This window comes from Trachypithecus francoisi, unplaced genomic scaffold (assembly GCF_009764315.1).
Source record: "Trachypithecus francoisi isolate TF-2019V2 unplaced genomic scaffold, Tfra_2.0 Lachesis_group10, whole genome shotgun sequence".
In the NCBI taxonomy this organism is placed as follows: Eukaryota; Metazoa; Chordata; class Mammalia; order Primates; family Cercopithecidae; genus Trachypithecus; species Trachypithecus francoisi.
Genome location: NW_022681455.1, coordinates 3083214 through 3096177, shown reverse-complemented (window position 1 = coordinate 3096177; position 12964 = coordinate 3083214). Strand labels below are relative to the sequence as shown.

At 54.0% G+C, this 12964-nt stretch overlaps 1 protein-coding gene across 1 annotated transcript in view; it reads left to right on the top strand.

Annotated features, from left to right (window-relative positions):
* The window catches only part of SLC22A23 (solute carrier family 22 member 23), a 190703-nt gene that overhangs the window by 168814 nt on the left and 8925 nt on the right, over positions 1-12964 (top strand). The window contains 4 exon segments of the mRNA XM_033216068.1: positions 1738-1840; positions 2951-3183; positions 4923-4955; positions 6055-6178. Coding sequence (XP_033071959.1) covers positions 1738-1840; positions 2951-3183; positions 4923-4955; positions 6055-6178 — 493 coding nt within the window.

Here is a 12964-nt window from a genome sequence, read left to right as displayed (position 1 = left end):
TCAGCAGACATGATATCCCTCAGACAAGGGAAAGGTTTCTCCTTCTGCCTTCTGTGCCCTGGCTGTTGACACTGAGTTCAAAAACAATGTTTGAATAAAAAGTTCCTAAATCCCTAGTATTTAGCAACACATTTTTTCTTTAAACCATAACGAAGGAGCTTTGTGACCCTCCTGCCGCTGGATGGCCGGAAGGTGCTGGAAGAGGAAGGTTGAACTTGAGCCATCTAGGGTTCAGAGTGGCCCTCGGAAGCACAGGGCCGGGGTCCTGGAGACACAGCCCCCGAGGGAGCACGAGGGTTCCTCCAGAGGCAACTCCCAGCAATGAAGCCTTCCTCGGTAGACAGAGGCCTCCCCATCTCCACCGCTTTTCTTATTTTATAAATATATTATTCGGGGATCATTTTAGATGTACAGGAAAGCTGCTGAGATAGTGCAGAATCTCCGTATACCCCTCACTCGGCTTCCCTGATTGCGAATGTCTGATATTGTCATGATACTATTGTCAAAACTAAGAAAGTGACATTGGAACACTGCTATTCACCAAACCCCAGCCTTTATCTAGTGCCTCCCATCATCGTGCTTTCCATGAAGCCTCCTCCCGCCCCGGGATGCCGCCCAGGACTGCATCTCACTCTCCCCTCTCCCTACTCTCCTGGTCTGACAGCTGCTCCGTCTTTCTTGTTTCTCGTGACCTTGACAATCTTGAAGAGTCCTGGTTCCCCTCCGCTTCGGGAAGTCTCCTTTTTCTTTTTTAGCTCCCCAGAACGGGATGATTCCATGCAGACATGCAGGCTAGGAGGGCAGAGAGGCAACAGACGGCTGCGAGTGGCATTCCTGCTCCCAGACGTGCACGCAGACAGCTCCTGGAGGCCAGTGCCTCTGCCGCATGCTGAATCTTCCCTGTAAATTGCCAAATTGACACCAGCACCTCTGCAGACCCCTGTAACACTGCGCTGGGGGACTCCCTTCAGAGGGGCTCTCAGAGCTGCTGGGGCTGCACAAGAAACCCAGTCTCATGACTTTATAGTTGCTCACATCCCTTGGAGCCAAAACATTGTCCAGCTCCCAAGGACTTCCATTAACTAAAACGTGCACACGTATACATATGCGTATGAATGTGTGCGTGTATGCGTGTATACGCATACACGCAGATGTATTCACTTATGTGTTTGTCTTTCAAAGATTCATATGTCCTAAGGGCAGTTTCAGCAGAAGTAGCTATAGCCATGGTAAGTTCCACCCCACAAGGCTAAGGAGCATATCTGCATGTGGCCTTCCCAGTCTCCCAGCCGGGGGTGACACAGGCAGATGCAGAGTGTACGGAAAAGAACTGCTTGTTTAGATTTGCCCAGGGCCTAATGAGTGCCTCAGTAACCTAGAATATCATCGCTGAGCTCTGTCCTCAGACAAAAGTGAACTGAGTCGACACTGTTTGTTGATTTGTGTGTCCTCTGCCTGGTTCCACAAAAAGGGTTTATGAAGGAAACTTCTGCTGACGGTGCACCTTGGTGCCCTCCCAGACACCCGAGGGAAACCGGAACTGCAGAGGTGGAGTCTTCTGAGTGCCTTTCTATCCTGGAAACCTAGACCCTATCCACTGGCAAAGGAAAGAAAAAAAAAAAGCCTTTCTCTCCCTTCTGTGGTGCCCAGACTGGGGAACCAGGACTATGCCTGCAGCTGCTGTCCCATCCTCCATGGGCGGCCTGCCCAGGGCTCACAGCATCTGTTTCTTTGCAGAGCTGGAGAAGGAGCTTTCCCGGAGGCCTAAGAAGGTCTGCATCGTGAAGGTGGTGGGGACACGGAACCTGTGGAAGAACATTGTGGTCCTGTGTGTGAACTCGTGAGTCAGAGAGGACAAGTGCCAGCCGGGTGGGAGGGGGCCAGAGAAGAAGGCGGGCAGCGGTGAAGCCCAGGGCCCTACTCCCCACCCCACTGAACTTGGAATCCTAAGGGTGTGTGTGAAAAGTGACATGGGCTAGAAGATAGTGGCCTCCCCCTCCCGGAAGCTTCAAGCAGCTGGTGCCCCCAGCCCAGGCGTGTAAATCCTGTGAGCAGGGCCTCCCCACCATGTGCCCATGAGGTCCAGGGCACCAAGACGCACATGAACGCACCTCCTCAGGGGCACGGGGGCGCTGCTACAAGGCTGGGACTCTGGGCCCTGTCTCGGGACGGGATTTGAGACCCATGAGGCCTTGGCTGCAAAGTGGCCGTGGCCCCTGTCTGTAGCCGGCCCCACCCTTCCTGAACCTGCAGCCAGCCTGGCCAGAGGTGCCAGGATGGCCGCGGGAGGAGGCAGGTGGGCCTGAGCCAGGCCAGTGAGCCCAGACCTCCTCCCAGGGTCCTCACCAGCCCTGGTCACCCCGCCCACTGGGTCCTGCAGGGGCTGGGGGCATCATTCACACAGCTTCTTCACAGCCCAGTCCCTGGGCTTGGTGTGTACCTAGAAGGTCACTCCTGTCTTGACTGACAGCTCAGTGGCCCTGACTGCGCAAGGCGGTCCCTTGTTCAGGATCAGAGGTCACCAAGGTGGCGGAGGGGAGGGATTCGACTCATTTGGGTTAGGGGTCATCTGGGGTGTGGCACTCATTTGTGAAGGGTCTCGAGCTGCCACAGGTAAAGACGAAGGCCCAGGGTGAGGGCTCGGGGCCAGGGTGACCGCTCAGGGTGAGGGCTCAGGGTGACCGCTCTTGTGCCCACACCTGTCTACTGAAGCCACAGCAGAGGAGCATGAGCGTGGAGCCCCACCAGGAGAAGCATTCCATTTTTCTCTCACGTCTCCTCTTTTGCATTTGCTCTATAATCTGCTCGTAGTTCGGTCATGGCGGGCTTTTCTATGACACATTGTATTGCTTCTTTATCTCCTGATCACCTGACACCATGAGCTCCCGGGAAACAGCACAGCCCTGGCGTGGGGGCAGCCCACCCACCGCCGCTCGGTATGTCTCCACAGGCTGACGGGGTACGGAATCCACCACTGCTTTGCCAGGAGCATGATGGGCCACGAGGTGAAGGTGCCGCTCCTGGAGAACTTCTACGCTGACTACTACACCACGGCCAGCATCGCCCTGGTGTCCTGCCTGGCCATGTGCATGGTGGTCCGGTTCCTCGGGCGCAGGGGAGGCCTGCTGCTCTTCATGATCCTCACCGCCCTGGCCTCACTCCTGCAGCTCGGCCTCCTCAACCGTGAGTGGGCCGGGGAGACGGGCTGGGTGCAGGGAGGGGGGCTGGCAGACCCCCAAGGGCATTTGAAAGGGCTGGGTAAGACTCCAGCGGCCACTCTGAAATCTACCGCTGGAAGGAGCTGCTTTGGGGAGGATAGAGCTTCCGTGAGAGCATCTGTGGAGCCCGCCTCGGAGGGCCCTGGGCCTTCCCTCCTCCCCCTGCCCCAGCCCGGGCTGCACCATGATTCTCTCCGAGTCCTGGTGGCCGGGTCTTCACTAATGGGACAGACTGCTTCTGTGTATGACAAAGAAGAACAAAGGATTGTTTCTTTCTAGTGACACGAAGGGGGAAATAAATCTGTTTTGTCACCTTCGCATTAGGGCCCTGCTTTTCAGCAGATGTTCCCGAGTTCATCAGCTTCTCTTTGGACCAAAGAATTTCTCAGTAAAGGTTAAAAATAATCTGGCCAGATGCGGTGCCTCACGTCTGTAATCCCAGCACTTTGGGAGACCGAGGCAGGGAGATCACAAGGTCAGGAGTTCAAACCAGCCTGGCCAATATGGTGAAACCCCATCTTTACTAAAAATACAAAAAATAATTAGCTGGGCTTGGTGGCACATGCCTGTAGTCCCAGCTACTCGGGAGGCTGGCGCAGAAGAATCACTTGAACCCGGGAGGCAGAGGTTGCAGTAAGCTGAGATTGTACCACTGCACTCCAGCCTGGGTGACAGAGCAAGACTCTGTCTCAAAAATAATAATAATAATAATCTAAGGCAAAGCTAGAGAGTCCGTCTGGCCTCTCCAGCAAGCTCTGTATAGTTCCTCACCAACAGATACCCCCGTGTGTGGACAAACCACCACAGCACCTCCGTGGCCGGCCCAGGGCATGACGTGAACAGGCAGGGCTGCTGAACCTCCTCTCCCGCCCTGGCACGGTCCTCCTGGGACAGGCTCGGGACACTGTGGGAACATGGACCCCACAGAGCTCCCCTGCCTTTACAAGGAAAATGAACGCAGGCTCTCAGAACTAGATGCCAGGGCTGTCCACCACCCCCAGATTAGAGTGGCCTTGTCGTGCAGCCTGGGTTAGAGATGGCTCACTTCCAACTCAGGAGCGGCTTTCTAGCTTGGACAGTTCCTATGCAATCTGTACCTTGCTGGGAGACTGCTAGTAGGCTTAGCTAATGGAATACACATGTGGTGCCTGTCTCCCTCCATCCCCATTCCCCAGCTGCCCTTCCAGGGAGCCTCTGCCCTGCTCACACAGTTGGGACAGAAGTGGCAGAGTGCCTCAGCCACCAGGTGTTGCCATGCCCCTTTGGCCCTGAGCAGGAATGCACAGGAGCCCCAAGTGAACACCAGGCAGCCATGAGGAGCAGAGCTGGGGCCAGCAGGGGTGCCCCATGGTGCTTGATGCTGCTTGAGTGCAGGCTGCAGTGACCTGTGGGTGACTTTATATGCAAGGAAGCTCACCCTTTGCACCTGCTAGGGTCTTGCTGTGAAGGTTCCATTTTCTCCCCAGGCTCTGAGGTCAGCGGGATCCTACCCCTGTCTTCCTAACAAAAAGATCTTTGTTTAGTGCAGTATGAACTCCACTGCCCTGGCAGCCAGCGCCATCCCAGAAACGGAAGGGAGTTTGCTTGAACCAAGTCACATGGGAACACACTGGGCTAATTCCACACCTAACGTGCTCTCTCCTCTCTTCTCACCTGCTTTGCCTGCCCTTGTCTGTGTGGGCGCGATCATGTCCGCGGGCCCAGTGATTGGGAAGTACAGCCAGCACCCAGACTCAGGTGAGTCCCAAGCGCGCGGGCGGTGCTTCCTCGTCTTGTATTACATCTAAACGGGCGTTTTCTCCAAGACTCACGGACCTGTGGTTTCCATTTCCTCTCTTTCTCCCCCTTGCCCTCCAAGAACTGCAGCTGAAGTTGGCCGTAGGTTGGACACTATACGGATACATTTGTATTCTCCCTCTTGCCTCTAGAAAGAGCGACTGGTGCTTCCCTGTTTCTGTGCTGCTTGGCACGCATGCCCCGCCCCTTCCCCTGGCACCAGGCTCAGCACAGGCCCTGGCCTGGCGCCAGCTTGCTTTGTCCTGGACAGCATCTGGGTGGGGGAGAAAGCCCGGGAGTGCTGGGGCCCGGCCGTCTGTGCTGCCAGGGGAAGCCGCTGTCCCCCTTTGACCCATGTAAGCTTGCTGCCCTCCAGCTCTGGGGACAGCAGAGTGCCGCCCTGCACCTTGAAGCTGCTGCTGCACCCGCCTGGCCTGCCCCAGCCCTCGCCCGTGTCCCTGGGGAGCGCTTGCCCTCCATGCAGCCTTGGGGGAACTGAGCTGAGCCCCAGCTGTATGGCCCTGACAGCATGTCCGTGCACGGTGCCAGACACAGTCCTGTGCAAGGTCGGTCTCCGGTGCCATTGACGAGGGCTTTGACGGGTTGAACACTTTCCTTCTGGGCCCATAAATTCTATGGCTTGAGTGTTTCCTTGACCCTGACTGAAGCAAACATAGGCTACCTGCCTCACGTGCTGGGCACATCAGACCTGACTAGAGCAAACGTAGGCCAGGGCAGAGGGGTGTGGCTGTGGCACCGCGAACACGCCAGCCTGCCCTCCCACCAGGCATGGCTCCGGGCTGAGGAATGCCAATAGAGGCCGCCATGAGCTCCAGCATGCTTGATGCACAGGGACTCACAGGAGCCCCACAAAACCTACTGCGGGGACTCTGGACGTCTAGTCCTCGAGGGGCTTGGTTCCCAGAGGGAACTGCACACCCATCCATGCCGCACGCTGGGCACTGGGGAGGAGCTGTGCCGTGCAGCCCCGGGCCTCCCTCCCAGCCTGGCCTGGCTCCCTCTCTTCCCTCACCATCCCCTTCTTCTGACCCTCCCCCAGGGATGAGTGACAGCGTCAAGGACAAATTTTCCATCGCGTTTTCCATCGTGGGCATGTTTGCCTCCCATGCAGTGGGGAGCCTCAGCGTGTTCTTCTGTGCGGAGATCACCCCAACGGTGATAAGGTGCGTAATGGGAGACACCCCGGGGAACGCCGGCTTCTCGGGACTCAAAGACGAGTCCCTGGCTCCAGGCTGGTGTGGGATGAACCAGCATCAGCTCTGTCTCTGGCTCTGGGCACATCGGCTTCATGGTTCACAGCCGAGGTGGCTGTTGTATCCAACTCCGAGGTGCCCAAGAGTCACAGGAGAACCTGGCCCTGGGGTCCTGTCCAGGCAGCAGCAGGAGGAAGGGGAAACAGGGAGCTACTCTCAGCCCGGGAAATATGTCAGTGACTGGCAAGGGGGGAATTGTGGATCACTCATGCCGCACTTCCACCAGACCTGTGCCGCCAACTCTGCTAAGAGACCTCACGGCACAGCTATTGCAGAATGTTTTAAAAAGTAGAGCCTTCCCCCCCGCCCCCCTCCCCCCACCAAGATGCAGTTTCACTCTTGTTGCCCAGCCTGGAGTGCAATGGCATGATCTTGTCTCACTGCAACCTCTGCCTCCTGGGTTCAGGCAACTCTCCTGTCTCAGCCTCCCGAGTAGCTTGGATTACAGGTGCCCGCCACCACGCCCGGCTGATTTTTGCATTTTTAGTAGAGACGCAGTTTCACCACATTAGCCAGGCTGGTCTCGAACTCCTGACCTCAGGTGATCCCCCCACCCCAGCCTCCCAAAGTGCTAGGATTACAGGCATGAGCGACCGTGCCAGCCTGAAAGAGCCTTATTTTATACTGACCTGAGAAGTTGATGTCATGAATCCAAAGAGAGAAAGCCCAGCAAGTGAGATCATTGACTCACGTAAGAAACATGGATGGAGAGCCCACTGCGTGCCAGACACTAGGCCCAGAACACACAACAGCACAGTCCTGCCTTCGTGGAGTCTGTGGCCATTTCATACCTCCCTAAAAGGTGTGACTAACTTGTGCTCAGCCACTTTTGTTTTAGTTCAGAAAGTGAGGCTGACCCCTTCCTGGTGCTATCTCTGTCCCTGGGTCGTGGTTCCTGGGTGCTACACACCATTTACTGTTGCCATGCTTATAGGTTAATAAAAAGGCATGCCTCCACTAAAAGAGCATCACTCAGCTGCGGTCATTTTCCTGCACTGTTTGTGACTTACTGAGGAGCTTATCTTGAGTTATAGCACACTGAACTTCTTAAAGGAGTGTCATTAGCATTTCTCATGCATGTGCCTTCATAAAACAGAACTTGAGAGTAAGGCCAATAGTTCAGCCGTGAGTCAAAACCCAGGGGTTCGAATAGTGACACCCTTGGGAAAATCCAGCAGAGGCCACTCCAGTCCAAGGTGGGCTATGTGGAGGCTAATGATTTCAGCCTCTCTGGTGCCGGGGAAGGCTTTGGGAGCAAGTAGGCAAGTCCGTGGACTTTCTTACTTTCCACGTTTCCAGTAGCCGTGCTAACAACAGCATCTTCACATCCGCACTTTGATTCATTGTCTTGGATCTGTATCATACAGGCCCAGCCTGACAGCTACTGGGTACCTGGACAGAAATGCCGAGGTATTATTGTATGATTAAGCGCCACAGAACTCATCCTGTCCCTACCTTCTGCATAAGCCACAGGGGAGAGAGGAGTCAGGAGCTTATTTAGTGCTTGCAGTTGCAAGATACCTCAGGCAGACCGCAGGCTCACTCCCTGTCTAAAGGGGGGAAGTGAAATTTCCCTCCTTTATCAAGGAACACAGCAAAGGCGAGTCTTTCAATAGACCAGAAGCCACAGTCAGACCTTCTGGGTTCCCAGCTGGTCTCTTGCAGCCTTTGCGTGATTATGCATTTGGTGGGGGGAGGGGTGGCTAGCAGGGACCCCCGAACGCTGGCAGTGGATAGGGATCATTCTTCTCTGTTGGATTTGGCTTAGCAAGCTAGACTGAAGGAAATGCTGTATCCTTTTGCTCTTTGATGCAAACCTGGAAAGATTTGGGGATAGAAATTCAACAAACATGTTCTCAGATTCAGCTTGCCAAGATGACAAACTGGAAAAAATATGTGACCCTTGGTGATGTTTTCGTGCCTGCAGAGGATGAAAGGAAATGGAGTCCGAAGGGGGTCCCTGGGCCAGGCTGGGAGAATGTCTAGCGTTCCTGACAAATCCCTCTTCTCGCTGGGAGCCCTTCCCCCCGCCCGTGCCATCGGGAGGCCACAGCTCTTTCTTGCAAATGCACTCAGGAACAATTCCCATGGAGGCGCTAGGATGGAAGTGGACTCCCCTGCCATCCCCCCACTTCACAGAGAGAAATCCAAGATTAGCCGGGATGGACGGCCTGGGGTCCATGAGCTCCATCTTAGCACAGAACTAGCCTTTCCCTGTGACACTCGACTACAGACAAGCCACCTGGCAGCAAAGGGTAAGGGGCCAGGATGGACTGCCTGGAAGCAAATATGAGGTTATGAAATTTACTGCAAAAAGTTCAAAAAATGCTTTTATACTTTTCATACTTCACAACAAAAAGCAACAAGGCTTGCAGAAATCTATTGCCCCAAGGATGATAGAGGCCAAGTAAACTAAATATTGTTTCATGAGATTCTGTCCAGACCTCACATTGACAGAACCAGCTACCCGCTCAGGCCCAGGCCAGGGGACGTTTCTCATCAGCCAGTGCACAGCTCATCAGATTCATTTGTGAGACGTTGGGAGTTGGGTGACTTTGCAAGTGTATCTGACTGTGTCCACCTCCCAGCTTGACATGGGCAGAAGTGGCCTGGAGTCTTGGGTGGATCTGGAAGCAGCTGCTGGCTGTGCTGGGGCTGATCTTTTCTATCCACTGTCCATCTGGATGCTCCAGGTGGGCTCCGAGGCTGCCTTTGCCCTCACGTGGGGGTCCAGGTGAGAGAGGACGCAGGCGCTGGGGATCATGACACCCGCCTGTTTTCTCCTGCTCTTTCCACTCCGGCGGCCCTGGCCCTTTCTAGGTCATAAGCCGGACGGGCCTCCCTGAGACCCTCCCTGACTGACGACTCCCTGACATCTGTCCTCTGCTTTAATGCTGCCTCAAGAATAGGCACCGAGGGCCAGAATGACCTGGGGTTAAGGGAGCATCAAGTCTGTTCAACTTCTTTAAAAAGTTGTATCTTAAAGGCCAGGGGCGGTGGCTCACACCTGTAATCCCAGCACTTTGGGAGGCCAAGGCGGGTGGATCACAAGGTCAGGCGATCGAGACCGTCCTGGCTAACACAGTGAAACCCTATCTCTACGAAAAATACAAAAAATTAGCCGGGCGGGATGACGGGCGCCTGTAGTCCCAGCTACTCGGGAGGCTGAGGCAGGAGAATTGGTGTGAACCCGGGAGGCGCGGCTTACAGTGAGCTGAGATCCGGCCACTGCACTCCAGCCTGGGCGACAGAATAAGACTCCATCTCAAAAAAAAAAAGTACAAATATTTGCTCATCCTCGACTTCACAGAAATGTAGTCAAGTCACATTAAGTAATATAAAAGAGGAGGTGGAATGGGAGGCTCACCTCCGGTGTTTCAACGCGAGACGGTAACGTTCACATGGCTAACAGCAATTTGATTCTGGAATCCTTAATTCAATGAAGTTTGCCATTTCTAATAAGAAGTCGGCCTGCATATAAGTCTACCTTATTTAGATCCTATTGCTAGTAAAATAAAGCTATCCCTTGGATATTACAATTTTGTGCTCCTAAAGCACAAGGAGCCAGTGCGTGCCCTCCGTTCTCTGTCCATCAATCAAGCAGCTCTGACTTGGCAACACGGGCCTATGCTGCCCTCTAGTGATAACCTAGAGAAAAGCAGAAAAGGCACAGGCAGAGCCCACATTTCAGGGGCAGGAAATGAACCCAACATCTTAAAACCAAGGACGTAACAATCTCTTTCTCTAATCTGAGATTTCAAGAGAGAAAAAAAAAAACAAAGCCAGAAATGGCATACCACCTTCTGCCACAATTTTTCCTAATCGTACTGAATAATCTCAAGGAATCTTTTTTTTTTTTTTTTTTTTTTTTGAGACGGAGCCTTGCTCTGTCGCCAGGCTGGAGTGCAATGGCGTGATCTCGGCTTACTGCAACCTCCATCTCCCTGCAACCTCCATCTCCCTGGTTCAAGCAATTCTCCTGCCTCAGCCTCCCAAGTAGCTGGGATTACAGGCACGCGCAACCACGCCCAGCTAATTTTTGTATTTTTAGTAAAGACGGGGTTTCACCTGTTAGTTATGATGGTCTCGATCTTCTGACCTCATGATCTGCCCATCTCGGCCTCCCAAAGTGCTGGGATTACAGGCATGAGCCACCATGCCCGGCTATGTCAAGGAATCTTTGACAGAAAACCAGATAATTGCTTCCATAGAAAAAAATAAAAAGATATATTCCATATTCTATATGCATGTGTATATTTGTTGCATATTATGTATACACATATATGTAGACATTTTTCTGATGATCTGCAAATTAAATATATTTCATTTCATTTTATTTGGCACGGGTAACAAGATAGATCAGTATGTGGGTCACCAGGCACAATGCAAGGCTTTTGCTCCCTGCAGTCTGCCCTTTTTAACAGTGGCCCTGTGCCCACCCCCCTGGGGGTCTGTACTCTGCACTCCTGTGTGTGACTCCCGTGTGAGGAAGGGCAGTCCTCTCGCTGCTTGTCAGTGCCGTCCACATTTAATGCCGGGAAGGTCAGGCAGAAACCTGGGAGGTTTCCGAGAAAATGATGTCCCCATTAAGATCAGGTCCATGATCCCTAGCATCTGATATGCCCTGTGGCTTCCTGAAAGAGCCAGGTCTACCAGAAAGACTTAATTGGCTATTTTAGGTGTTCAGTCTTCATCTTACAGAAGGATTTGATCTTACTGCTCATTGCAGTGGTCATCTATATTTAACCTGTCCCATTCATCTGGGTGAGCTGACCTTCCTACTCAGGAAGCCAGTGTGATCCGCAAGCATCCAGTATTTATTAAACACAAACAACACGTGCCTGTTGATGTCCTAGAAAATAATTCTTGCCCTTGAGGGACTCAGAGACTAGTAAGGTGACAGGCACGTGAACACATACTGACAGAAAGATGCAGTGTCTTTGAACGGTGGTCTGGGACCCTCAGCCTGGAAAGAGTGTGAGTATCTGGGAGACATCCCCCAAATTCTTGCCCTTCCTCATCCATATCCCCTATACACTACGAAGCACAGTGGTGTGGCTATTCCTGCAACTCTTTCAGCCTCTCCCCGGGAAGGGCTTTCTAATGTGAAGTGCTGATGACTATCATAGCCTGCATGAGAGGTGGCTGTCAATCTCCCTCCGTGGCTAAGGCCGGGGAATCTGTCACTCAGAGTATCTTGGTTTTCTATTGCTGCATAACCAATCACTCCAAAACAGGGCTGAAGCAGCATGCATCCACCATCTCACGGTTTCCATGGCTCCAGAGTCTGGACATGGCCTGGCTGGGTCCTCTGCTCCGGGTCTCTTACAGGCTACCATCAGTGGGTAGGGTCCACCACTAAACCACGTCAGGCACTGGTAGGCTCTGTTTCCTCACGGGCTGTGGGGCTGGCAGCCTCAGCTCCTCGCTGGCCGTTGGCCACAGGGACCACAGTCACAAGGCAGCTCACTTCGTCAAAGCTAGCAAGAGTCTGCTAGAATCCGCCTTTTGGAACCTCGTTGTGGAAGGAACGTCTCACTATCCTGGCTGTATTTTACTGCTAAAAAGTATCTGTACCTTGTACCTTGAGGCCCAGCGCACACTCAAGGCACAAGGGTGGGAATTGCTCGGGCCAGTCTAGAACCCCGACTGTGGCTGAGTAGAGGCCCAGGTGCCAGCCATGTCTCAGTGGCTGGGCAGGTGCTGGGGACAGCACATGGAGTGGAGCCTGGTCCTGCCCTGGTGACATCTTGTGTCTATTAGAGACACACAGACACGCAACGCACATGTGTCTTTGGGCTACACAAGTGTCCTGAGGATTCAGGGGGAGCGCCCAGGAGAGCCTGCTCAGCCTGGACTCGGGAAGGGTGGCTGGGACTGAGGATTCCCAGGGAGTGGACTGGAGCCCCGCGCATCGCGGCTCTAGAGGGGATGCGTGTGCGACAAGTGCACAGCGGCGGGAGGAGGCGAGGCAGGATTCCCAGGGCTCAGGGAGCAGGAACGTAGGTTCCTAGAAGGCTGAGGTAGGCGGGTGTGAAGCAGCTTGAGAAGACAGTGTTTGCGGGGCTTGGTGCCTCACTGAGAGGAGGGCCAGGGCAGAGGAGAAGAGTCCCAGTGGCACAGCCCCCTCTGCCAACTTTTGGGACTCCCATGTCATGCCTGGGGGCTTTAGGCCCATGGGAGAGGCTCATCCTGTTCACCTCCCAGTTCTTGAACCTCTCCAGCTCTGGTTCCTCCTACACCCAGCTGCCCCCTAGACCCTGAAGGACTTGGGTGGCCACTCCCCAGCACTCAGTGGATGCCACTGTCCCTGGAACCAACCAATCCACAGATCTTCCTGTCCCCATGCTAGTCACATTCGTGCTTTAACCTCCACCACACTTGGACGTTGGAGCTTTTCTCATCCCCATTTTACAGATGCAGACGGAGGCTTCGGGAGGTGAAGCTGGTGGATGGGGGGCCAGGATTCTAGCTCAAGCTCATGGGCTCCAGAACTCCTGCTCCCAGCCACGGCACTCGCACCTTTGTGGCAGCAGAAGTCTGTTCTGTAGCTCACTTTGGGCTGGTCCCTTGTATGTGGGTTTACTCCAGGCTTGGAGGCTAATAGCTGATGCCCCGGTCTTGACAATAATCTAATGGAACAAACATTAACAAAGCCCCTGTACCGGAAGGCAGCACTTCCTCCAGACGTGTACA